This window comes from Vipera berus (genome assembly GCF_964194415.1).
Source record: "Vipera berus genome assembly, chromosome: 6".
NCBI classification, from domain to species: domain Eukaryota; kingdom Metazoa; phylum Chordata; class Lepidosauria; order Squamata; family Viperidae; genus Vipera; species Vipera berus.
The window spans coordinates 58,916-86,910 of record NC_138208.1 but is presented as its reverse complement, the minus strand read 5'-3'; the positions used below and the strand labels follow the sequence as shown (position 1 = coordinate 86,910).

At 43.1% G+C, this 27,995-nt stretch overlaps 1 protein-coding gene across 1 annotated transcript in view; it reads left to right on the top strand.

Moving 5' to 3' along the window:
- The window catches only part of PCLO (piccolo presynaptic cytomatrix protein), a gene marked incomplete at both ends in the record, with an annotated part of 105,216 nt that overhangs the window by 29,614 nt on the left and 47,607 nt on the right, over positions 1-27,995 (top strand). The window contains 4 exons of the mRNA XM_081330814.1: positions 11,883-13,055; positions 14,552-19,496; positions 19,902-21,883; positions 25,528-27,727. Of these exons, the coding sequence (XP_081186940.1) occupies positions 11,883-13,055; positions 14,552-19,496; positions 19,902-21,883; positions 25,528-27,727 (10,300 nt within the window). The remainder of the gene's footprint in view (positions 1-11,882; positions 13,056-14,551; positions 19,497-19,901; positions 21,884-25,527; positions 27,728-27,995) is intronic.

Genomic DNA, 27,995 nt, shown 5'->3' with positions numbered 1-27,995 from the left:
ATTTGTAGCATCTTTACTAGCATGAGAAATGAGTGCAATGGTGCGATAGTTTGAACATTCTTTGGCACTGCCTTTCTTTGGAATTGGAATGTAAACTGATCTTTTCCAATCCTGTGGCCACTGTTGAGTTTTCCAAATTTGCTGGCAAATTGAGTGTAGCACTTTTACTGAATTGTCTTTTAAGATTTTGAATAGCTCAGCTGGAATACTGTCACCTCCACTTGCTTTGTTGTTGCTCAGCTTTTCTAAGGCCCACTTCACTTCACATTCTAGGATGTCTGGCTCGAGGTCAGTGACCACCTCGTTGTGATTATCAGGGACGTTAAGCTCATTCTTGTATAGTTCTTCTGTGTAATTTTGCCACCTCTTCTTAATCTCTTCTGCCTCTGTTAGGTCCCTGCCATTTTGGTCCTTTATCATGCCCATTTTTGCATTAAACATTCCCTTCATCTCTCCAATTTTTTTGAAAAGATCTCTGGTCCTCCCTATTCTATTGTTTTCTTCTGTTTCTTTGCACTGTTCATTTAAGAAGGCATTCTTATCTCTTCTAGCTATTCTCTGGAATTCTGCATTCAATTGGGCGTATCTTTCTTTTTCTCCCTTGCCTTTCGCTTCCCTCCTTTCCTCAGCTATTTGCAAAGCTTCCTCAGACAGCCATTTTGCTTTCTTGCATTTCTTTTTCTTTGGGATGGTTTTGGTTGCTACTTGTTGTACAATGTTGCGAACCTCTGTCCATAGTTCTTCAGGCACTCTGTCTATTAGATCTAATTCCTTAAATCTATTTGTCACCTCTACTGTATATTCAACAGAGATATGATTTAGTTCATACCTGAGTGGCCTAGTGCTTTTCCCTACTTTCTTCAGTTTAAGCCTAAACTTTGCAATGAGAAGCTCCTGGTCTTGTTTTTACTGACTGTATAGAGCTCCTCCATCTTTGACTGCAGAGCACATAGTCAATCTGATTTCTGTGTTGACTGTCTGGTGATGTCCATGTGTAGAGCCGTCTCTTGGGTTGTTGGAAAAGAGTGTTTGCTATGACCATCGTATTCTCTTGACAAAATTCTATCAGCCTGTGCCCTGCTTCATTTTGTACTCCAAGGCCAAACTTGCCTGTTATTTCTGTTATCTTTTGGCTTCCTACTTTAGCATTCCAATCCCCCATGATGATAAGGACATAATTTTTTGGTGTTAGTTCTATAAGGTGCTGTAGGGCTTCATAGAACCAGTCAATTTCATCCTCTTCAGCACCGGTGGTTGGGGCATAGAGTTGGACTACTGTGATATTGAATGGTTTGCCTTGGATTCGAACTGAGATCATTTTGTCATTTTGAGGATTGTATCTCAGTATTGCTTTTCCTACTCTTTTATTGACTATGAAGGCTACTCCATTTCTTCTGAGGGATTCTTGCCCACAGTAGTATACCTGATGGTCATCTGAATTAAATTCACCCATTCCTGTCCATTTTAGTTCGCTGATACCTAAGATGTCGATGTTCAGTCTTGTCATCTCTTGTTTGACCACGTCCAGCTTTCCTTGATTCATGGATCTTACATTCCAGGTTCCTATGGAGAAAAAATCTTTACAGCATCGGACTTTCCTTTCACCACCAGACGCATCCACAGCTGAGCGTCCTTTTGGCTTTGGCCCAGTCGCTTCATTCTTTCTGGCGCTACTAGTACTAGCCCTCTGCTCTTCCCCAGTAGCATATTGGACGCCTTCCGACCTGAGGGGCTCAGGTCAAGAGCCTTGGTGGACCAGTGGGCTAATGCCTCCTTAAGTAACACCAGCTGCCTGCAATTAGTGCAGGTTCGCATCCCACCAGGCTCAAGGTTGACTCAGCCTTCTATCCTTCCGAGGTAGATAAAATGAGGACCCAGATTGTTGGGGGCAATTAAGCTGACTTTGTAATAATGCCGCTTGGGGGGTGTGTGAAAGCCCTAATAAGCAGGCATATACATAGAATGAAGGCTACTGCTAAGTTTGTAAAGCCGCCCTGAGTCTTCAGAGAAGGGCGGGATATAAATGGAATTAAAATAAAAATTAAAAAAAATCTTCCAGCATCATATCGTTTTGCCTTTTGGTACTGTCCATAGGGTTTTTATGGCAAAGATACTGGAGTGGGTTGCCATTTCCTTCTCCAGTGGATCACGTTTTGTTAGAACTCTCTGCTATGACCTTTCCGTCTTGGGTGGCCCTGCACGGCATAGGTCATAGCTTCATTGAATTACGCAAGCCCCTTCACCACGACAAGGCAATAATCCATGAAGGGGTTAGATATGAGCAATTTACCATATAAGATAACCTTTATTGTCATTTTTTTACTGTGGGCACAACGGCACACATTATTATTCATTTTATGTGTACTATACAGGTAATCCTCAATTTATAACCACAATTGGAACACTGTTTCCATTGCTAAGCAAGATGGTGGTTAGGTGACCCATGCCCTCTGTTTTGCAATCATTTTTGTCACATTTATAACTTCCATCTTGAGACCCTGTGAAAGGTTCTCCCATCTCAGCATCTGAGTTTTCTCTGTTGATATTCAATAGCTTGACACCAAACCATATGGCTACATATGTCCCATCAATTTTATTAGGGAGACTCCAGATTGAGCAAATATTGGCACAATGTAATCAGCAATTTCAATTTATGTTCTTGTGCAGCTAATTTAATTCTTAGGATTTCATTTTCCCCCAGCATATTTTCATTGCCTAGGGTTCTAGTGCTAGTAAAAATAAAGGAGAAATCTCACTGTTAAGAAATTTCCATTATTCTCACAAATGTCCCTTTTGTCTTGTTGTTGTTGTTAGCTGCGAAGTCGTGTCCGACCCATCGCGACCCTATGGACAACATTCCTCCAGGCCTTCCTGTCCTCTACCTCTACCTTTTGTCTTAAAAATGGTCTAATTGCAGTTTTCTGCCTTTTTAAACCTTATATTCCATGTCTATTTCATTGTTAAATTCACTGGGTCTCTGTGTATGTTAAAGGACCCTCTGTGCCTCAGTGTTCAGTTGATGTGGGGTTGAGTGTGGAAAGTTTCCAGGCCTGTGAGTGTGTGAGTGTGTAACCATAAGCTGTGCCTGAGAGCGCACTTGTCTAACACTATCACTCCTTTTTCTTTTCTCTTTGGCCACAGCCCTCCTAGTTCTGTTTGCGGGTCTTTGTGTTGTGGTGTTTTTTTTCTATTCTGCTGCCTCCAGGTGCTGCAGTGTCCACTATTCCCAGACTTTTTTGTCTTCCTTATCAACATTTGTTAGGTTTGGGATGCTTGCCTGGTTGATCTGGTGGTTTAGGCACCAGACCTGAAACTGGGAGACTCTGAGTTCTAGTCCTGCCTTAGGCACGAAAGCTAGCTGGGTGATTTTGAGTCAATCATTCTCTCTGAGGTTGTTGTTTTGGGGAAAATAGCGACAAGGAGTATTAGGTATGTTCACTGCCTTGAGTTATTTATAAAAATAATAAAGTGGAATAAAAAAGTTAAATAAATATAAATTAAAGTTCCAGAGCACCTTAGCTTCTTCGTTTTCTGTTGCTTTGCCTGTTTTGTGATCCCGCCAGCTCTTGCTCGCAGGCAAATAGTGTCTCTCCCAGGTATATTCCAATGTCCTTAACAGCACACAGGCTGGTCCTTAATTTTCCAGTGGTAACCAGAAACAGCTGCTGGAGGATTCCTTTGAATGTTAATGTATAAACTGAAATATTAAGCATCTGTCAATATTGATTCTTCATGGTCATCTTGCAAATCTTTCTCTTATTATTTGGGAATTACTTTGTTGAGTAATAACAGCACTTTTATCCACTGAAAGTTCACTCTTGACAAATGTTCAATACATAAAAGCATATTAATGGTAGACATACTGTATATGGAATGTCTGGAGAAATAATTGCTGCTTTTTATTTTTATAACAGAGAAAATATATACAACTCATTAGAACAGAACAGAGCTGGAAGGGATCTTGGAGGTCTTCTAGTCCAGCCCCCTGCTCAAGCAGGAGAACCTATACCATCTCAGACAGGTGACTTTCTAGCCTCTTCTTAAAAACCTCCAGCGATGGAGCGCCCACAATTTCTGGTTCCACTGGTTGATTGTCCTCACTCTGTCAGGAAGTTTCTCCTGAATTCCAGGTTTCTTCTCTCTTTGATCAGCTTCCAACCGTTGTTTCTTGTCCTTCCCTCTGGTGCTTTGGTGAACAACCTGGCCCCCTCTGCCTTGTGGCAGCCCCTCAGGTACTGGAAGGCTGCTGTCCTGTCTCCAGCGTTTCTTCTTTTCTTTAGACTGGCCAAACACAAGTTCTGCAGCCGTTCTTCGTACGTTTTAGTCTCCAGGCCTTGGATCATCTTAGTTGCTCTTCTCTGATTTTTTTCCAGACTCTCAACATCTTTTTTGTGATATGGTGACCAAAACTGGCTGCAGTATTCCAGATGTGGTCTTACTAGGGCTTTATAAAGTGGTACTAGTACTTCGTGTGATCTTGATTCTATACCTCTGTTTATACAACCCAGGTTTGTATTAGCTTTTTTGCTGCTGCTGCACACGGCTGGCTCATGAACAAGTGATCGTCCACCAGGTCTCCAAGTTCCCTCTCACAGTTGCTGCCTCCAAGGCAGGTCTTACCCAATCTGTATTTGTTCCTTTGGCTTTTCCTGCCTAAGTGTAGGACTTTCTTATGCTCCACATTGAAAGTCATTTTGTTGGATAGGGCCCATTATTCACGTTTGTCAAGATCTTTTGGGTTACAAATCCTGGCTTACAAATACTTTGGATCTATAAACACGGTCCAGAAGTTCAGGATCTTAGTGCAGGCACAAACAATAGTCACTTTTATAAATAAAGAGTTGCAATGGAAACGGGTGTTTCTGTACATACTTTTTGTAGAGTTAAAAGAGGAAATGACATTCTTATAATGTAGTTCAGCATCATGGTATATTGCATCGTGTAGGACAGGGTAGTAGGCAGGGGTGGGATTCAGCTGGTTCGCACCACTTCGGCAGAACCGGTAGCTAATTTTTTGTTTTCCAGGCCCAGAACGGACTTTCGGAGGCAGCATCCACACAGAGAACCGGTTGTTCACCTATTTGAATCCCACCACTGGTAATAGGACAGTGGGATGGAATATGACTGTAGTGTCTGTTTACAAAAACAGATTACAAAACTAGTTTACAAAAAACGGAGGGGCTTATTTTGCTATGCTTTTATGCAATTAGTGAGCTGCAGGTTTTTTGCCTTTAGAGATACATCTCTGAGCACACACCTCTGAGATGAAGCATAAAATGTCTGGAGCATCAGAAATTAGCTCTTTCCCACACATCGTGGTAGTAATAAGGAACTCTGCTTGAAGCTGAGCAGCAACCGGCTGTGTCAGTTCCAGGTTTCCAGTCATTCTTCTCTAATTTGCACATGTTTTCAGAAAGTACAATCAGGGTATTATACTTCATTTACTAATACATTGTGCTTATTTATATATGTTATATATTGCTTTAGGAAATAATGTGATTCAGGATGAGTGACCCTCTTTCCTACTCATAAGACATTGCTGTCTTCCTCCTTCAGTTCCATACATAAATCTTGTTCTGACATTTTAAAATTGAGATTGATATCTTGCAAAACACTTCATGAGAAGCAGTAAAGCCAATGTCTCACCGGTGCTGCTATTATCCATTATTAACTCATTCAAGATCTCAGAAAGAGTGAGCGTTGCATAAGAGGCCAGGCATTTTACTGTCTCTGATTATCCATTGTCCTTGGATATTGACTCTTTGGAGACCAGAAATGCAGCCATTTAAATTAATCCATTTGGAGCAGGAAGAGTCAATGGATTTGGTGCCAATGGGTGACTAAGAGTTTTGGATTTTAATTGGATCCATTTTGCCATCCCATTGGCCACACATTTTGGCCCACAGAAACCAAATGTAAAAAACCATTGGTGCCATTTAGGTGAATTAGAGCTTTCAGCTTTCAACTGAATCTGCAAACTTTTTACTGGCATAAATAGTTGCTAGTACTAGTAAGACAACTGGATTCCTAAGTTGCAGTCATCTAACACTGGTGGTTCTTTAAAACTGTTTAACCCAACGACCCCTTTGGTCTCAAAGAAGGTCATTACCTTCCCTCCCGCCCAGGACCCAGTTTTTCACACAGGTTTTTTGTACCACAGCAGCAGTCCCAAAGTGGATCCTCAGCTCACTGACTGGCAATCCCAAATTGTCCCACAACCCCTTGATCTGACTTTTATCTCCACACTATTACAGAAAACATCTCCCAGATGCTGCTTGTGCGGATTGACTCACAGAGAGCATGTTTTTGCGTGGCTGGCTTGTGCACTTTCTCCTGCCAGCCTGGCTTCTGTGACTTTGAAACAATCCCAAGCTGTTCCCATAAGGTTTCAATAGGATTCCTTGCATGTGGGAGTTCCAGCAATGCTCACAGTGCTCACCACCTGCTGCCGGCTTCAACTCCCCTCCGCCCTGTGCGTTCCCACAGAGAGGGCCTCCTCAGGGTGCCTCCGGTCAGGGAATGTCGACTGGCGGCCCCCAGGGGGAGAGCCTTCTCTGTGGGTGCCCCGGCTTTGTGGAACCAACTGCCGGTGGAGCTCCGGACGGCATCGGACCTCCGAACTTTCCGTCGTGGTCTGAAGACCCATTTGTTTGAATTGGCCGGTCTGGCCTGATGGGGGAGCTGTGTTTTAAATTGTCATTTTAGATTGCATTATTGTTTTTTAATTGGGCACTGATTTAATCTTTGTTTTAACTTTTGTATAGTATTGTATTTTTATTTATATGCCCTGTGAACCGCCCTGAGTCCCCAGGGAGAAGGGCGGTATATAAATTAAATAAAACATAAACAAAACATAAACATAAACAGTTATCGCCATACAAAAGTTACTGTGTTTTGTGGAGGACTTAACCAAGTATCAATCTGGGCTTGAGTAAACACTCTGTCTGGATGTCAGTTGTTTTTGTTGTACTAAAATATATAAATAAACACGTGCTGAACTGGACTGAACTTGGGCTTGTAGATTATCCAGAGTAATTTATTAGTTCTTTAAGTCTTTCAGACTTTTCAGGTCTAGCTTTGCTAAACTAGCCACAATTATCTGTTACTTATGACAAGTTAAATTAAGGTCTTGCTGTTTGTAGCAATGAGGGGATTTCAAAGCAAGTGACAGTCAGCCGATGTTGCTCATCAGTTGTACGTTAAAAAAAATCTTGTGTAAAAAAATATGAATACTTTGAGACATTGAACTGACTTGTTTGAAAGTATGATAACCCCATGGGAAGAGACAATTTCATGCCAGCCAAAGTAAGGAGCAGCTTCCTGAATTTATGACGTGATCACTGGGTGAACTATAGCAAGCCCTATGTATCCTCCAATGTCCCCCATAAGCTGTGGGTAGCTTGTTTGTGTACCATTATCACCTTTGCAGGAAAAAAAGTTGGTAAGACGGGAAAAGAGAAATAGTATAAGCTTCTTTTGTATTTTTTTTTAAAAAAACAGTTCTGTATTGCTGCACCCTGGCCCCACTTTGTGTTCAAAGAAAATCGCTTCATTAAATCAGATCCACGGCATGAAACTTGACAAGTCTCTGGAGATGTTCTATTTTTAGCGTTGTTGGTCTTTCTGTTGCATTTAAATAATCTCACCTATACGTTCATCTGAAAATAATCTGGGTGTTTTTGTACGTGATGATACACTTAGATCCCACACAAATAGAAGCCAAAGACAAAGAACCCTTCAGCATTCAGACAGCTGGCATCTAATGCCCTACCTAATATTAGCCTACAAGGAATATTGTGCCGGCCACTGTACACCCTCTGTTTGTGTCAGATTGCATGGGAAAGAGAAGGACAAAATAATAGCTAAATATAAATTATTTTTTCCAAATATTAACACCTGGAGGTGGTAAAGAAGCATGCCATGCCCTTAACTGGGTAATTTGGAGTTTTGTTATGCAAATTCTAAAAACAAAAGCTGTTGCCCCAGAGGGTTAAATTACCTCCCCCACCTGAGCCCTGATGGGGCTTCTTTGACAGTTAATCTTCCTCCAGGCTGTACAACCTCCAGACCAGAATCCCTGGGATGCTCGGTTGGCCCGCGGATGGACCAATCGGTGCCGTGGAGATCCTGTCCCAGGACCAGATCACTGTTGGGGGGGGTGTTGTCTGGGTGAGGAGGGGCAGGATTTGTCTCGACCCTGGCAAGACTGAGCAGCTGTGGATTTTGGGCCACTTGAGGCCCTGGGATTTGTGTGGGGTTGTGTCATCTGTGCCTGAGCCTGGGACCCTGAATGTGGAACAGAGTCTATTCGTTCACTACGTCGAGGACTTTTTAGGATTCTGCAGAAGCTGCGTGTTTTACTTTCTGTTCTATTTTTGCATTGTCTGTATTTTTATTTATTTGTCCATTCATTCATTCAATTTATATATACACCCATCTCACATTCCTGACTTTGGGCACTTAGATATGCTAGTTCTTAATGTGGTAAGCCCCACCCAGCATCATGTAGGTAAAATAGGCAGCTATTTAAATAAAATCAAATAATAAATAAACTAGCAAAGCTATAGTAGACTAACCAAAATTAAAACATTGTAAGGCTAAAATTTATATATAATAATTAAAAACAACATATTTACAAAACTGAACTATATAAAATACATACCGGTAATATAAAATGGAAACGGAGTATAAGAGTATACTACAAATGAAAACTAAAGCTTACAATATCTAGAGCCCTTCAAAATAATCTGTTATAAGAGAGAGAGAGAGCAAAAACTGAGAAAACCTAGTTTATACATTAGTAAACAAGATACAAATAAACAGTAAGTGAAATATAACACAAAATAAAATATCATACCTCAGTTCCTAAGCGTGGATAAGATCTTCCAGAGATTATTGAGGTAATATAAACAAGAATAAGCAGCAGTAACAGATACGTTCCATTTCTTTCTAAATCTAGTCTGCGTGATAGTATGTACTTGCATTCTGAAGTAAAGATTTTGTTAAATTTGTGTCATGGAAATGTTTATACATTACTTATCGAGTATTGCTCTTTAAAAATTTAAATGTCTTTAAAATTACCCCATTGCAAGATCTCTTGACTTCTTACAAATAAATCCCTCAGCATCTCTTTTGCTGTAGTTCATAAAGCCTGACCTCAATTTTTCTGGATTTTGATGGTTAAATTGAACTGCTGCCTCCCTCCTGCTGGAAAACAGGGACAGCCTGATACTTTGATCCTTACAAAGAGGTGACTGGTGATGTTTACGGCAGAGAAGGAAAGGAGGGACCCATCGTGCCAGTTTCTGCATTCTTCAAGTCTTCCTTCACAGGGTTTTTGACCTCCCAGGAATGTGACTTCATAGTTTTCCTAAGGATCCCAGCAAGCTTAATTCATCAGCTCCTTATTATGCTATGAATAGATTCATAATGTCCTTATGTTGCATATTGTATTTAATATTTAATATCGGTATTTAATAACACAGTCTCTAAAAAATGCGTTGCAGGAGACAATGGGCGACTTAGGTAGCTTCAATCCAGTATTAGGAGAAGAACTCAAGGCTTGATTTTCTGCACTGGTTATGCAACATTAGTTAGGACTGATGTGAATAAAGACCTACAAAAGCTTTCCCCAGAATTTGTATTGGGATTTTCTCATATCTCAGGTTTGATATCCTTATAAAGTGACACTAAGTCCTTATGGTTTTGAATTTGGTTATTTGGGAAAGAAATTCCAGGTTGTTTCCCACAGGTGATGATTCACCCTTGTTATCCATTTTGGGTTACTCTCTGAATTAATATAATTTAAGTAATTATATAGGCATTACTCTATTGTTTATGAAATGTAACTGATTATACATAATGCATGTATATAACTGAATTTCTGAAATTATGTATTTATTAAATAGTACGTGCTTCTGACACACTGCTAAAAATAGTGTGGGTATGCTTACTAATCCATCTTGAATTCAGTCATGTTATTTTTGTGTATCAAAAGTCTAGTCACAAAAACTTTCACATAGGCAAGTTTTTTTATTTTTTTTATTTTTTATTTTAATTCCATTTATATCCCGCCCTTCTCCGAAGACTCAGGGCGGCTTACAATTTAAGCACAAACCAATGTGCTTAGCAATAGCCTTCATTCTATGTATATGCCTGCTTATTAGGGCTTTCGGACCCCCCCAAGCGGCATTATTACAAAGTCAGCTTATTGCCCCCAACAATCTGGGTCCTCATTTTACCTACCTCGGAAGGATGGAAGGCTGAGTCAACCTTGAGCCTGGTGGGATGCGAACCTGCACTAATTGCAGGCAGCTGGTGTTACTTAAGGAGGCATTAGCCCACTGGTCCACCAAGGCTCTTGATGAAACTTGGAATGTGGGGGAAGCTGTTTGTCTCTTTGGCCATCTTAGAGAATTTCTTTCTATTATTGAGAAGTCAAACAACTCTTTTCTGGATAACAATAAAAAACAGGAACTTAAGGCAAAGTCTTGAATCAGACATATTATTCACGACAGGAAAACATGGAGCCCACTAAAGCAACATGAGCTGCTCCTGAGGGCATTGCAACAGAACTTCTATAGGTGAATTTCTATAGTTTGTTGTTGTTGTTGTTGTTGTTTGGGGGAGGGAAGGGGAGACATTTTGAGACATTTGAACTAAGGGCTCTTGATTATTCTAAGGCAGCTTCTAGAACAGGGCTTTTCAACCTGTGGTACATTGGCACCTGGCAGGTGGTATGCGACCATCCTAGAAAAGTGGTAGCTGGGGAGGGGAATGAGCTGAACCGGTGGCAGCACCGCACAAGCCTGAGTGAGAGATGGTTGGAGCTGCAGGGCTGTCGGGGCTCAGCGGAAGCACCAGGATCAGCGCTTCTTCGGGGCTGTCGGGGCTCAACGGAAGCGCCAGGATCAGCGCCAGGTTCCAAGCTGGAGCTCAGCACGCAGGCTGAGACCAGAAGCGCCAATCAGCTGGAATGTTGCAGCATCTCCAGGGTCTTGTGGTTTACTTTCAGATGCTTGGCAACTGATTCATATTTATGATGGTCACAGTGTCCCAGGGTCATGTGAAGTGACCAAAACCTGCTGCAACTACCCAGCAGAGAGGGGGGGAATAAAAACCAAACACCCCCCACCCCACCCCCTCTGCCAATCCTCAACAGAAATGCTCACAACAATGAAAAACTCGGACAGGAGGAAGAGCGCCATCGGGTGGGCAGGCAGGTGTCTTGCTCGGCTGTGGCTTGGGGGGGCACTTTTTTCAGTGCCGTTGTAACTTCAGACAGTCACTAAGCAAACTGTTGTAAGTCGAGGACTACCTGTACATCACTTTTTTTCCTTTTTTGGGGGGGGTCATCAGGTTGTTGACACCTCGCTAGGCGACTGGTGGTACTCAGATGTTGCCATATCCTAAAAGTGGTACAGTGGGTGAAAAGGTTGAAAAGCCCTGTTCTAGAAGAGAGCCCCCCTCATTACCCTGGCAAGCTTCTGTATCGGAAAGGGTTGTGGTTAATGGTGGTTCTCTCTCACCTGCCAGAGCTTTTTCCCAAGGGACTCTACCCTGGGCCCATTCTTGTCCTGAATCCTATGCTGTATTCTACTCTAATGGTCGAATAGGACACAGGCAAGGACATTCACTGCCTAAGTAATGGTGCCATTCTAGCAGGAAGACTGAGGAACATAATATGCCACCTTGCTAAGAGCAGGTCTAAAAGCAGCCAGGATTGAAGTAACACGCCTAGTCGAAAGGAGCATTATTTCAGTGTCAAGTAAGTTACCTTGTTTTTAAAGTCAGGATGCTGTTTATAGTTACAAGTATCAATGTTACTATTTTAATAAGATACTTTTTTTTTAAGTAATGTAATGCCATTCATTAAATTCCAGGTTCAAGAATGGTTATGCTTAAACTGCCAAACTCAAAGGGCGCTATCAGGACAACTTGGGGATATAGAAAAAATCACATCTCCTGTATTTCCAAAATCTTCGGTCAGACCATCAGATGTCCTTCAGAGTCAGTCTAAACCTGCTGAGCTGCCCCACCAACAAAAGATTTCAGCAAAACCTGCCCTGGTGCCTGAAAAACCAAAGATGGGTTCAGAAATTCAGAAAGAGGATCCCAAGGCAAAGAAGGACACACTTTCAACAAAGATATTTACTGAAAGGATCCAAGAAGAAATTTTTAAAATTGACATTCCAAAGCTTTCACCAGGAAAATTAGCAAAAACAACATCTGCTGATAAAATCATTCCAGGAATTTCAAAAGCAGAAAAGGAAAAATTGGGAAAATCATCATCTGATGATCAAATTCTAAAAACAGAGTCAGAATTGCCTATAATTGATAAGCTTTCACATGATCAGATAAACCTGGAACATGCGAAAATATTTCTATCCGAAGACTCAAAACATCAACAGGTAAAACTGGCCAGGGAGGAAACTCAGAAGGAGGAACTGGCCATTCAAGTCAAATTGCCATCTGCTGATCAGAGTCGGACAGATCGGGTGACCTTGAAAAAAATACCATCAGCTGATAAAATCCTACAAGACACTCAAAAGCCAGATCCAAAGGTTTATCCAGACAAAATGACAAAAGTAGCCTCAGATGGCGAAATTGTGAAAGTTGAACCAAAATTTCAGCAGGCAAAATTGGCCAAAATACTATCCTTTGATCAAATTCAGAAAGAAGATTCAAAACGAATTCCAGTGAAAATAATGAAAACGGCTTCTGCTGACCAGCTGTTAAAAGATTCTGTGAAATTCAAGGAGCTAAAACAAATGAAATCGCCCAGGGCAGGACCAAAGTCTTCCGAGACAAGTAGTAGCCAAAGAGCATCGTCAGAAGCCTCAGACCACCTCGCCGAAATCAAACAAGTACCAAAGCAAGAGCAATCGTTTGAAGAAAAGGCAGAATCTGAAAGGCATCTAGCAACAAAACGGCAGGAAGATCCCACACTATCAGAAATGATTTCAAAAGCTGATAAACTGCCCGAGGAAAATCTCTCAGATCTACCCGTCTCATTACCAAAATCTTACCCTGTGGAGTCAGTGAGAGAAAAAACAGTAAGTGCTTGACCTCCCTCCCTTGTTAGGAATTGACAAAGTCTATTTCCATGTCATGCCAGAAAAATTACTTGGAGATATTCATAGAAGTTGCTCTTGATTGAAGGGAGTAATTTACAGCAGGTGGCAGCACTTAGGGAACCTTAGCTAGTTTTGAAAAAACCAAGCAAAGTTAGGCATGGTTAGTTCCTGTATGTAAGCAGAGAGCAAGCCCTACTCTTCTCGAGCACTGGTAATGTTACCTCGTTGGGCAATGAAACGTCTGCAAGGAAACAACCAAGCTCAGAGAGCAATAAGGACCCAGTTCAACCCTGAGCTATAACTATTCTCTTCTGTTGGTAATTCAAAACAGCTAGGCGCTCTGCTAGCAATTTCTCTTGTGTTCTGATCTACATTTAAATTGCACCCTGCACAGAGTAACTTCTGCCAAATGAGACTATTTTTATTTTGTAAAAAGACAGATGAAACATAATAATTAAATAGTTCTGCTTCTCCCTGTTATTTTTTACCTATAGCCAACATCTCCAACTAGCAAACCAACAGCTTACTTGACTTTCCCCTTGTTCCACACCTACTATTGTTAATTTTGATGTTTATTGCACGCCTCAGTGAATTGTGATCCTTGGCTTTCCTGACGCATTCCAACAGATTTGGACTATTCTCTAATGTTATGCATATGTTACGTGCTTTTCTTTCCCTTTGTAATACCTGTCCTTTTTTGTTTCCCAGCTTATCAGAGAACTCTGTGCTAGTTTCATCTCCTGCTTTATTTTCCCCTTAGCGATGATCGTCTTGTTTTTGAGGATTTCCCAATGGTCCTTAATATTTTTCCAGGAAGGATTTTCATTCACTGAATCCTTACTACTTTTCCCTTATAAGCTATATAAGCTATTCTGAAATTTAGAATACTAACTTGTTATGAGTCAGAGGCTTGAAGAACTTGATCTGACAACCGTTAGCCTCAGGAGCCAGCAGCCAGCCTGGAATAAGCCAGTGAGATATGAAGTGTTAAATTGGATTGTTCTATGTATCTGTTACCATTTTATCTTCATAACTTCTTTAAAAATAATTCAAACGAAATTAAACTAAACACACAGTAATTTTAAAGACTGAAATAGTTTTGACCTTCACTCTTCTACATGCAGTATATCTTCACTGAAACGTTTCATTTTTATTAGAGATGTTTGCCATTTTATGCAACTTGAATTTTTCTATTAATTGAATGTGCACCAAAGTATTCTTATACAATCGTGTTAGATCTAAATAAGATGCTGGTCCCATTAAATATAGTATTTAATTGGGAAAAATGTAAGTTAAGTGGGTATTTTATTGCTTAAATGCAAAATTAAAAGTTGTAGCTTAACCAAATTTTGTCACTCACAATGCTTTCTCAAGGTTTTCACAATTGCAGTTATAGTGGTTGGTGAATTTATTATTTCATTATCTTGAAAAGATAAATCTTAATATGTGTGTCTGTATGTTTATATATGTTTTAGGAAAAAGAAGATGACAAATCAGATATATCAAGTTCTCAGCAGCCCAAAAGCCCTCAAGGCTTGAGTGACACAGGATATTCCTCTGATGGCGTCTCTAGTTCGCTTGGGGAAATTCCAAGCCTTATTCAGATGGAGGAAAAGGATGCACTGAGAGGGTCCTTTGAGAAAGAGTCTCTTTCCCAAGGGGGCAGCCCAGCCAGCCCCTCCGACCTGGCTAAGCTAGAGAGCACAGTGTTGTCGATTCTGGAGGCTCAGGTCACAAGCCTGGTGGAGGAGAAGTCTGGGAGGACCAAAGGCCTCTCGGCTGAGCCGGCCAAGGCCTCTCCTGACACAGCGATCTTGCCTGTCGCCTCGGAGCCACTCGGCTGTGAGGAAGAAGGTTTGAGAAAACTGAACCTTCAGGATGAAGGCGGCCCTGAACGAGGTGGTGAAGAAGCTTTGCCCCCCCCTCAGAAAGGGCCCAGGCAGACCGCGGGCCTGGCAGAGAGTGCCTCAGCCAGAAGGCAGCGCTATGACTCCGTGGAAGACAGCAGCGAGAGCGAAAACTCCCCTGCCCCACGAAGAAGAAGAAGGCGGCAGACCAGTGCCGGCTCCTCAAGCAGCGATGATGAAGGCAAAGCGGAAGACAGTCCAGCCTCAGGTGACGAGGAGGATTTCATTCGGAAGCAAATCATGGAGATGAGTGCTGATGAAGATGCTTCCGGTTCCGAAGACGAAGAATACATCAGAAAACAGTTAAAAGAAATTAGTGCAAATGAAAGTCAGAAGAAGGAAGAAGTTAAGTTCAAAAAAGGAATAGGTGGAAAACATAAGAGGGCATCACGTAAAAGTAGTGCGGGCTATGAAGAAGAATCTGGCAGGCGCCATTCCTGGCATGATGACGATGATGATGAGGCTTTTGATGAAAGTCCAGAACCAAAATATAGAGAGACAAAAAGTCAAGAGAGTGAAGAAATTACTGCAACTGGAGGAGGGGGTCTTCGTCGCTTCAAAACAATAGAACTTAACAGTACAATAACAAATAAATTTTCTGAGGGATCAGAAGCACCAAAGAGAGGTTTATACTTTGATGAAGAGCCAGAATTAGAAATGGAGAGCCTTACAGATTCACCAGAGGACAGATCACGTGGAGAAGGATCTTCTAGTCTGCATGCCTCCAGCTTCACCCCGGGTACGTCTCCTACCTCTGTTTCGTCCTTTGATGAAGACAGTGACAGCAGTCCCAGTCACAAAAAAATGGGGGGAGAAAGCAAGCAGCAGCGTAAAGCCAGACACCGGACACACGGACCGCTTCTCCCGACAATTGAGGACTCCTCCGAGGAAGAGGAACTCAGGGAGGAGGAAGAGTTGCTGAAGGAGCAGGAGAAACAGCGTGAACTAGAGCAGCAGCAAAGAAAGAGCTCAAGCAAGAAATCTAAGAGAGACAAAGACGAGCTCAGAGCCCAGAGAAGGAGAGAGCGACCAAAAACACCACCCAGCAACCTTTCTCCGATTGAGGACGCTTCCCCAACAGAAGAACTGCGTCAGGCGGCAGAAATGGAGGAACTGCATCGATCTTCCTGCTCTGAATATTCACCGAGTATTGAGTCTGACCCTGAAGCTTTTGAAATCAGTCCGGAAAAAATAATAGAAGTGCAGAAAGTTTATAAATTGCCAACGGCTGTCTCGCTCTACTCTCCTACAGAAGAACAGCCCCTGGGAATGGCCAAGCAAGGGAACAATCAGAAGACTTTGAGAAGCGCAGAGGAGGTATACGAAGAAATGCTGCAGACGGCCAGACCACTTCCAGATGAAAACGAAAGGGAAGAAGCGTTGGAGAAGGAACCTTTCTACGGTGGCATGCTCATAGAAGACTATATCTATGAATCCTTAGTAGAGGATGCGTACAACGGGGAGCCCAACGTCATTGCAAAACAAGAGGAGTGTGAAGAATTTAGCCAAGAGGAAGAGCAGAAACGCCCCCCGGAGCGAATCTATGAAGAATCTATGCAAAAACCCATTGGTTTACAAGACGCCTATTACACCGTAGAGCTTTTGCATTCGATTATGCCTCAGGAGGACATTGTCTCTAGTTCTTACATCATGCCAGAAAGTCATGAAATTGTTGTCCTGGACAGCGTGGCGCCATCTTCATCGAGTGATGAAAAACAGCTGCTAGAGGCAGAGGCGGTTTATGAAGAACTGATGAAGCGGCAGGGAATACAGCTGACCCCGGGCTCCAGCCCTACCCAGTCATCCCCTGAACTGGCTTCCGTCACAACGAGGAGGAGTCTGTCCGGAGAAGCGGGAGATAGTAACTCCCCAGTTTCAAGCACTTCTTCAACAGTTTCAGACACAATGTCAGCCAGCCCTGTAATGCTGCCCATTCCAGATGTTAAAATTACCCAGCACTTTACAGTGGAAGAAACAGAGGATAACTATTTTACTGATGATGCCCGTGAGGCAGAAGAAATTATTTCCCAGGAAACGTCCATGTTGACATACTCAGAGGCCTTAGAAAGTGCCACCCCTCTCTTCCCATCAGAGACGTGTTCTCTCACGTCATCTACGTCTTCTGTTTACACGGCTGGCACCCCTTCACCCATAGCTGGATCAGATGGCATCACTCCCGTTTGTAGCGATTCAGTAGAGGCTCTTAGTGGACCCTCAGATTCAGAAGGGGTCGTTTCAGTGGCACAGGCTAGTAGATTTTCCCAAAGTGAGGACTATGAACCTCTTATGTTATCCCCCAAGAAGGAACCCATAGCCAAAGATCTGACTGACGCCAGTCAGGGATCAGCTACCTTTCCTGAAACGGACTCCTTTGTATCCACTTCCGTGGAAACAACATCTACAAGTTTTGTCCATGCTGCCTTGGCAGAGGATGGCAAAGCTGGAAGAGATGTGGCAAAGGTTAATGAACTAAAGAGAGTGTCTGAAGATGAATATTCAAGGATTTCCATTAATATGGCAGGAATAAAGGCTATATCTGACCAAGAATTTACCTGCATAGTTCCATTATGTACTGTTTCTTCTATTACCCCTGCATCTGAAGCTTCTCCAGCTTCCATTGCTGCTTCCCAAACATACTCATTTTTGGAAAGATCTCTTGTTCATCCCTCTCCACCATACACTCCTCCTCCCCCTCCCCCTCCCCCACCTCCCCCACCCATTCTACCAAAGCCAGCCTTTTATCCTAAAAGGAAGCCACCAGTTAAACCTGCAGTGACCACAGTTCCCACCATGATACCATCCATTAGTACTGCCAAAATAGCAGAGACCTCTGCTATAAAAACCAGTGTGTCTCCTGTCACAAAAATATGCACACCAACCCCACCTCCCGTCCCCCCTAAGCCAGCTTTAATTCCAGCAGGGCTTGTATTCACGCACAGGCCTTCTGAGGTAATAAAGCCGCCTATTGCTCCTAAACCAGCCATTCCTCAGCTACCGGTGGCTGTTCATAAACCAACAGAAACACAGTCCAAGCCAGCCAGCCTGCCTTTTACCAGCTCCATGACTTTGAACTTGGTTTCCCCTGCTGAATACAGATTGACCTCTCCCACCTCCCCTTCATCTCCACATTCTAATAAATCTTCCCCGAGGTTATCCAAATCCTCTCAGGAAACCTATGTTGTTATCACGTTGCCCTCTGAGCCCGGGACTCCAACGGAATCCATTACCAGCCAAGCCATCAACACTTGGCCTTTGGCTTCAGCCCTTAAGGAACAAGCGCCACAAGCTATACAGATGTTCATGCCATCTGTAAGTTCGCTGCAAATGCAAAGTACAACAGATCAAAGCAAGAGTATCCCAAATGCTTTGAATGCTGTCCCTATCCCTATCCCTATCACTACTACTAGACAACCAGTTTTTGGCATGGTGCCTAAGTCCACCACAGATCTAATAACAGCAAGGACTACCGTGTCTTTGGTAAAAAATGCTGGGTTAGATAGTGTTTCCATAACTATGCCCCCAGACACATTGCCTGCGGTAGAGCAAACCAAATACAGAGAAAATGGAAGATCCTGTGTCTTTGGTGATGTTATGGATCTCCGTACCCTGACTAAGACTAGTATTGATAGAACAGATAGCTGCATTGACCTATCTGCCACTCCTGCAGATGTGAGAAGACAGACAATGGCAGGTGACACTTCTGGCCAGTTGGTAAGCACAGTTCAGCCAGGGATCATAAATCTTAGTACAGTGTCCATGGTCAGCCTCTCTTTAGCTCCGGTGGCTGATGCCATTTCAGTGGTGACCTGTGCCTCTACTCTAAGTTACAGTACCAGTATAGAAAGCCTCATAGACCTTGGGCATGGAATGACAACTCCACTTCAGTTAACAACATCAAAGCATTTTGAGCCTGGTCCTGGAATAACAGGAAGGCAGGCCCTCTCTGCAGACAGAGAAGATGCTCCGATAAATCTGTCCCTTGGTACGCCCACATCCGCGCTCGCGTGGGCTGCTACAAAGCCTATCACTGCACCTCCGGTTGGGGTAACCAACGGTTATGTCAACGCTTCTGCTGCTCACAAAGCTATGGACAGTGGCGTGGTTGACCTGAGCATTACTAAATCCTACAGAACAATGGTGACCGTTGATGAAACGACTTCAGGATTTTTTACAACTGTAATAGAAGACGATGAAAAACCAGTAGATTTGACCGCAGGGAAAAGGGCTGTTTGTTGCGATGTGATTTACAAATTGCCATTTGGGAGGAGCTGCACCACTCCAGCCCCAGCAACTACCCTCCCGGAAGATCGTTTTGGCTACAGGGATGACCACTACCAGTATGACCGCTCCGGGCCCTACGCTTACAGAGGGACTGGGGGTATGAAGCCCTCCATGTCGGATACCAATTTATCCGAGGCTGGGCTCTACCAGTACAAAAACAAGAACGCCCTTGAGGACCAGGTTGGGGCAGCCGATCTAGCGGTAGACTTGACTTCTGGCAGAGACACCACAGGTCAGTATGACAAGGCGTCAGACTTTTCTTGGAAATTTAGTAACAACGTTGCTCACCTCATTTCAGGATGATTTTTGCCTTTCTCTTTTTTTGCCTTTCCCCCTTTCATTAGGCTTTATGTTCAACAGTGTGGCAAATTTTGTTGGAATTTACCCATGTATTTTTTTTCCAATTTTCATCAGTTGTTTTATGGAAAAAGGTACCTGCATGTGCCTGCATGCTCAGAAAGTGTTCTTTTTTTCTTCCTCCCCTGCCCAATAAAACGTTGAAGATTTGCATGCAGCTCCTTCCTGCTTTATCGCTTATATTTATCACTCATCTCTGTAGGCTGCCTTTCAGAATCCACACAAAAATTAACGGCGGTGTTTTGGGGGACTGGACTATAACTTTCCCCTATAATTTCAGGTGAAATTATGGATTATTCAAGCAAGATTACTGATCCATATCCAGAGAGCCGGCATGTGATTTCTGGCATTAGTGCACCTCAGTATTCCCAAGCAAGAATGGTCTCCTCCTTAGGACCCCCCTATGGAAGTGTATTGAGATCATCCGATGGGGTGGTTTACTCCTCAGTGGCAGCTCCGGTCCCATCTACCTACGCTATTACCACACAGCCTGGCTCCATTTTTAGCACTTCAGTCCGAGACCTGCCTTCTCTTTGTGCCGTTGATTCAGTGCCTTCCTTGTCAAACTTGCCACAGAGCCAGGCGCTCCCAAGATCATTACACTTTTTGACAACCATGTCTTCTGAAAAAGACACTTCTGTTGCTGGCATTGACCCAGGGATACAAGCTCTCCCTCTAGAAACTATTGTCCCTGAGCCAACGCTGCCTGTCTTTAGTACAGCTTCTGATGCGTTCATAGATGGAATTGAAGATGAAGGAACGGTTCTCATTGACCCTGAAGAAGACAAGCAACAGCATCTGGACATAGAACGTGAGCTTCTGGAGCTTGAGAAACTGAAGCAGCAGCGCTTTGCAGAAGAGCTAGAATGGGAACGTCAAGAAATACAGAGGTTTAGAGAACAAGAGCAGTTCATGGTTCAAAAGAAGCTTGAGGAACTGCATTCCATGAAGCACCACCTTCTCTATCAGCAGGAAGAAGAGAGGCAAGCTCAGTTCATGATGAGACAAGAAACATTGGCTCAGCAGCAGCTGCACATTGAGCAAATCCAACAGCTTCAACAGCAGCTTCACCAGCACTTAGAAGAGCAAAAAATCCACCAGATGTATCAATATAATTATGATCCTTCTGAAATGGTGACCCCACAAACGACCACAGATCAAGTCCTCCTTGATGGCCAGTATGCTGCAAGCAACCAATTCTGGCCTGGCGAGGAGGTGACCACCACTACTTCTGCTCTCCTGGGGATGGAAATTCCAGACAGCCAAGGCTGGTACGCTGTCCAGTCAGATGGCATGACTCAGTACATTCCCAAGCCAGGGACGTTAAGTTCTCTTTCTGAGCTATCTCTTAAAGACGTGGATGCGAGAGAGGAAAAACAACTTAAAAAGAAGAATTCCATGCCAAAGCTGCACGGCCTTTACGAGGAGCGCAGTGAAGGCACTGAAGGTGAACCCAGGGGTCTTAAAAAGATAGTGGAGAGTGGCGTCCAAACGGATGATGAGGATAGCGCAGACCTGGCCTACGCAGACCGGAGACGCAGGACCAAAAAGAGTGTTGACACAAGTGTTCAGACGGATGATGAGGATCAAGATGAATGGGATCCCACCAACAGATCAAGAAGAAAGACCCGTGTAGGGAAATACGAAGGGAGCACAGAGGTGGATAAGGCTAAACCCTTCTCCAAGGTCTCCAGTATTGCGGTGCAGACCGTGGCAGAGATATCTGTACAAACGGAGCCTGTCGGAACCATACGGACTCCATCAGCCAGGGCCCAGTTAGATGCAAAGGTAGAAATAGTCAAACACATTTCAGCTCCAGAAAAGACGTACAAAGGAGGAAGTTTGGGATGTCAGACAGAAACAGATTCAGACACCCAGAGTCCTCCGTACCATAGAGTCACTTCCCCTCAGAAAGATAAAAAGCGCCCGACACCATTAGAGATAGGCTATTCATCCCACCTGCATCCAGAAACCACCTTTCAGGTGGCTCCTTCAGCTCCTAAATCTCCCAAAGTCCTGTATTCTCCCATTTCACCTGTTCCTCCAGCTGCAGTCATGGAGTCGGCCTTTGTGCCCTATGAGAAGCTAATGGCTGAAGATATTAGTTCTCAGAAAATTCTTCATGCTGACGTTCCCACGGCTCCTCAGCTGAGCCCAAAGTCTGCCAAGGTGATTCAGCGCTCTTTGTCAGACCCGAAGCCCCTGAGCCCCACAGCTGAGGATCTCTCCAGGGCTCACTTCCAGTACACAGAGGGCTTCTTGGTAAGATCTAATTCTTCATGTGTTGACATTGAACTGTCATGCTATATACATAGTTGTGGGATTCAGCCAGTTCGCACCACTTCGGTAGAACCGGTAGCTAATTTTTTGTTGCCCAGGCCCAGAATGGACTTCTGGAAGTGGCATCCACCCAGAGAACCGGTTGTTCACCTATTTGAATCCCACCACCGTATATGCATGATAATAATGAGCATTGCTTTGTTGACTGCCTTGAGTAGATGAAAAGTTTAGTGAATGGTTTTGGAAATGAAGGTCTGTCATGTTAGAAACCAGGATAAATTTATTTTAAATATAGAATTAATACTGCAAGAAATATACTATTAATGTTTCACTGGAGAAAGAGATGAATAAGAGCATCTCATTGCAATATCTACTTTATTTAAAGTTGAAAAGAGATGTAGTCATTTCTTTACATAATTAACATCAACATTTGTCTTTGTACAGTTGGTCCATTTTTAAAAACTTAAATGTATTCATGTCACAAGGACACATGGGTATACACTAAATGTATTCTTTCTAAGTTTTTTTTCTCTGTGTGTGTAGTAAAGGGTTTGTAATTAAGCACAGTGCCTTAAACACATGGAATATATGGAGCATGTCTACTGTATTTGCAGAAAAGATGAGTTGCCAATGATTTGCTCAATACCAGAGCCTGTGTTAAGTCTTGTTGATTTTTTGTTTCCACCCCTCCAAAAATGTAAGTCGGGTCCAGCTGAGTTCATTCTATGAGCTAAAAAATGACAATAAAGGTTATCTAATCTAATCTAAAAATCACCATAACCAGAAACAGAATATTTTGGAGGTCATTGTGTGAAGAGCATCCTTGCTATCTGGCAGGCAGTGTCACTCAGATTTGCTCCATGGACAGGTGCAATGGAGGTGCTGGGAGTCTGGTATGGATTTCTGGAGTGAGTTTCCAGCCGTGCCTCCCTTGAAAGTGGATCGGGTGCTCCAGATCGTGAGCTCAGCCACCCACGTGTGTTGGGTGCAGCTTGATCAAGACCACCTGGGAGATGACCTGTTATTGGATCCATGCAGTGATTTCTGCTTCTTTGAGTGGGGTCTCAAAGCCCCCTTGGCCTTGAAAGAGAAAAATGTGCCCCCGCTCCTTAAGAGACCAACAATTTCCATCCAGTCTCCAACCTTTTATATTCAGGGAAGTTGCAGAATGGGTGGCTGATGAAGCCTGTACTGTATGTATGTATGTATGTATTTATTTATTTAGATGATAGATATGATAGATAGATAGATAGATAGATAGATAGATAGATAGATAGATAGATAGATAGATAGATAGATAGATAGATAGATAGATAGATAATTTTTATTTAGGCAGCATGTGTAGCAAAAAAAGCTAGGACAAAAGCAATAAATGTTGCTGTATTTTTCTGTCAATTTATTTATTTATTTATTTATTTATTTAGAAATCCAGAGTGACTAGATGGTATTTTCTGGGAAATTCTTGATGAAACTTTGGCACAGATGATACATTTCTTGTGTATCTCCAGTGATTTGTCCTAACCAAAAGTTGAAAGTAGAATATGGGACTTGCCATAATTGAAAAAGATTTACATCCATGAAACAACCATTACTTTTCAATGAAAGTTTATATTCTCATATAATAGTATGTTGCGGTGTGAAAATATGAGGACAGAACCCATCTAATTCATATCTGAAAAAATAGTTTTATTTAGCTAATATAGGCCAAATTCATTCTGCATTTCAAACAAATCAATTTGATTCAGTTCTTCCATATGTAGTTTTAAACAGTTATTCTTTCTTTTTCCCCTACTTCTCACAATTTTGTAAAATAATTCTCAGCCTACACTTCAGAAGAGGTTTTTAATTCCAAATTCTGTGTGCATATTTTAAAATAATAAATATTAAAGATGGAATTCAGCAGGCACATAAATATACGGTACATATGTGGAACTATTACAAGCCAATAAACAATAAAAGGCATGAAGTCTGGTGAATGAATAGCCTTTGAAGCAGGGGCGATTTGTAGCAATAAAGTATAGGCTGGTCCAGCAAATGGTATTGGGGTAAACTGCTTTTTGCTCTGTTTTCTTTTTCTTATGTCAGGCATTTAATTGTTTTAAACTATTATTTTGGCTTAGTGTTTTTCTCCTTTTTGTGTGTTCTGCTTAACACCACTTGTCTTCAAAGGGAATTGTATGTAAGATACAAACCAGGATGGACTATTCCCACTAGACACGGTTTCTAGAATGTATAAATTGAAGGCAGGTGAGGCATATCCCTGTCACTCATAGGAAATGTTTCTTCACCGATACTGCCTTATGCTAATCTTCTCACTACTGTTCCACTTCTAGTATATATGTTAAACTTTTTGTAGACATGGATGCTGCTTTGGCAGTTGAATAAAGCAGGCAAAATTACACTTTTTCGTAGTCTAGTCTCTTCAATTGGCATAACAATCTTAGACAAGCATTGCTGCAGGCCTAAAATATTGTGGATGATCAGGTAATAATAATAATAATAATAATAATTAATAAATAATAATAATAATAATAATAATAATAATAATAATAATAATAATAATAATAATAAAGTTGGAAGGGACCTTGGAGGTCATCTAGTCCAACCCCCTGCTCAGGCAGGAAACCTTATACCATTTCAGGCAAATGGCTGTCCAGTCTCCTCTTAAAAACTTCCAGTGTTGGAGCATTCACCACCTCTGGAGGCAGGTAGTTCCACTGGTTAATTGTTCTAACTGTCAGGAAGTTTCTCCTTAGTTCTAGGTTGCTTCTCTCCTTGACTAGTTTCCATCCGTTGCTTCTTCTCCTGCTTTCAGGGGCTTTGGAGAATAGCTTGACTCCCTCTTCTTTGTGGCAGCCCCTGAGATATTGGAACACTGCTATCATGTCACCCCTCACTCTTCTCTTCGTTAAACTACACATACCCAATTCCAGCAACCGTTCCCTATACGTTTTAGCCTCCAGCCCCCTAATCATCTTTGTTGCTCTTCTCTGTACCCTTTCTAGAGTCTCGACATCTTTTTTACATCGTGGTGACCAAAACTGGATGCAGTATTCCAGGTGTGGCCTTACCAAGGCATTGTAAAGTGGTATTAGTACTTCACTTGTGATTTGACTCTGCTGTCCCACAGCAGTATCAGACGTCTCCTAATCCAGTTTCTTGTTCCCAGCAGTGGTGAGGCAGGGCAGGTCAATTTTGCTTAATGGCTAAAAAAAAATGATAGATCCCTTCTTTATGAATATCATTGATTCCCTTTTAAAACTGTCTAGAACAATGACAAACACTTTATTCTTTAATACTGAGCTCCATAAGAGCTCAGTAAATTGTATTATGTATTTCAAAATACTTTTAGTCTTTATTGACGGATTATAACCACTTTCATTTGAATTTTGTCTTTCTAAGAGGGAATAGTATCTGTATCCATATTTCTACACCATCCAAACTTATTATTAAATCACTTTGTGTTCTAAACTAGTTTTTTTTGTAGGAAAATAGTTCCATCTGTTTACTTCTTTTTTTGTTTTTCCACTTTTTCTAGCAAAGTGTGTTGTTGTTGCCTTGATGGTCACACGTTGTGCTATCCATTTCCAAAATAATGTATCTTCTCTCTTTCTGTGTGTGTGCAGCAAGCCAAAGAGTCTTCGGGTGCAGGAGTATCTTCGGGACAACAAAAGAAGGTCAAGAGAACTCTGCCCAACCCGCCCCCCGAGGACGTTTCGGTAGGAACACAACCGGCCTTCTCCACCGTGGGGTCAATTTCACGCCGGAGGATGTGCAGAAGCAACACGATGGCCAGAGCTAAAATCCTCCAGGATATAGACAGAGAACTAGACATGGTAGAAAGAGAATCTGCTAAGCTTCGCAAAAAACAAGCAGAGCTTGACGAGGAAGAAAAAGAAATAGATGCAAAACTCCGGTATCTGGAAATGGGCATCAACCGACGCAAGGAAGCCCTGCTCAAGGAAAGAGAGAAGAGGGAGAGAGCCTACCTGCAAGGGGTGGCGGAGGAGCGCGATTATATGTCCGACAGTGAAGTCAGCAGCACCCGGCCTGCCAGGGCAGAATCCCAGCATGGCCTGGAGAGGCCGAGGACTGCGCCCCAAACAGAATTCGACCAATTCATACCCCCCCAGACGCAACCAGAAACTCAGTTTGCTACTCCTACGAGTCCTTACACACAGTATCAATACTCTTCCCCTGCCCTTCCTACTCAGGCACCAACTCCCTATACGCAGCAATCCCATTACCAGCCGCCGCCGCCTTTGTATCAACAGCAGGTTTCGCCCTACCAGACTCAAACCGTGGTAACCGTGTCCTTCACTCCTCAAGCTCAGCCCCCACCAACTCTGCAGCCTTCCTATCAGCTCTCCTCTCCACTGGTGATGATCCCGCAAAAAGCAAGGCAAACCTCACTGTACATGGAACCCAAGATAACAACAAACTATGATGTCATTCGCAATCCATCTCTTATGATAGCACCTGCTTCCTCTGATAGCGCCTACTCGGTGGCTCATTTGGGGAGCAAGTATAGCACTTTGGATCTGAGGTTGGGACTGGACGAAAGGAGCAGCCTGGCCAGCAGCCCCATCTCCAGCCTCTCGGGTGACTCCTTCTATGCAGAGGTTGACCACCACGGCGCTCGCAATTACCTGCTGCTTGATGACATGGGGGATCTCACCAAGGAAACACCGACCCTGAGCTCCACCTATGGCCTGCACGAAAAGGACCTCAGCAAAACCGACAGGCTGCTTCGGGCCACCGAGGCTCGGAGAGTGCAAGAGGTTCCAGATTTCCTCTCCTCCCTGCAAACGTCTTCCCGGCTGCACAGCTACATGAGGACCGAGGAAGACCCCATGGAGGATCCTTATGAACTGAAACTTCTGAAGCATCAGATCAAGCAGGAGTTCCGGAGGGGCACAGAAAGCATGGATCACCTGGCTGGCCTCTCCCACTGTTACCATCCAGATACGAATTACAGGCATTTCCCCAAGTCTGAGAAATACAGCATCAGCAGGCTCACTCTGGAAAAGCAAGCTGCCAAGCAGCTTCCAGCAGCCCTTCTCTATCAGAAGCAATCCAAACATAAAAAGGCTTTGATGGATCCCAAACTATCCAAATTTTCACCCATTCAGGAAAGCAGGGATCTTGAGCTCGATTATTCAACCTATTTGACTTCCAACTCCTCTTCGGTTGGGAGCATCACCTCCAAAGCAAAACTTCTCCAAGATGACATAACATTTGGCCTTCGGAAAAACATTACGGACCAACAGAAGTACACCGCTCCGACTTTGTCTCATTCCCTGGGAACGAGCCTTGGGGCAGCACTGAGTGTCAGTATGAGGTCATCTTTACAGGACGATGTGGACAAATCTTATGCCAGCGCTACGAGATCGAGACCTTCCTCCAGGCCCTCCTCTGTCTATGGGCTTGACCTGTCCCTGAAACGAGACACTTCCAGCTCTTCTTTGAGGTCGAAAGCCCAGGAAGCCGAACCCCTTGACGTTTCCTTCAGCCACGCAGCTCCTTCTGGAAGAACGAAGCCTACTAGTCTACCCATAAGTCAAAGCCGAGGGCGGATTCCAATAGTCGCACAGAACTCGGAGGAAGAAAGTCCTTTAAGTCCAGTGGGGCAGCCAATGGGGATGGCGAGAGCCGCGGCTGGGCCCCTGCCACCGATATCTGCAGACACCAGGGATCAGTTTGGCTCAAGCCATTCCTTGCCGGAAGTCCAGCAGCACATGAGGGAGGAGTCACGTGCTCGGGGCTACGACCGGGATATTGCCTTCTTCATGGACGACTTCCAGCACGCCATGTCAGATAGTGAAGGTAAACTAGACTTCAGGCTGCCTTCTCCATTTCACAGCACAAACCCTCATTTATATGCATGTGTCTGATTTCAACCTCTTTTGGGAACTATGGTGACTTTTTAAAAAAACCACCTTTCTGCATTTTTGTATGTAAATATGTCGAGTGTGTAGGCATGTTCTTCTCAGCTTGCTAAACTCACTGGCAGACTTTATGTTACTTGCATGTGCATTTCTCTTTTCTCTTTGCTGGAATTTTCAGAAAGTTTTTTTCCCTGGGATTGGTTTAG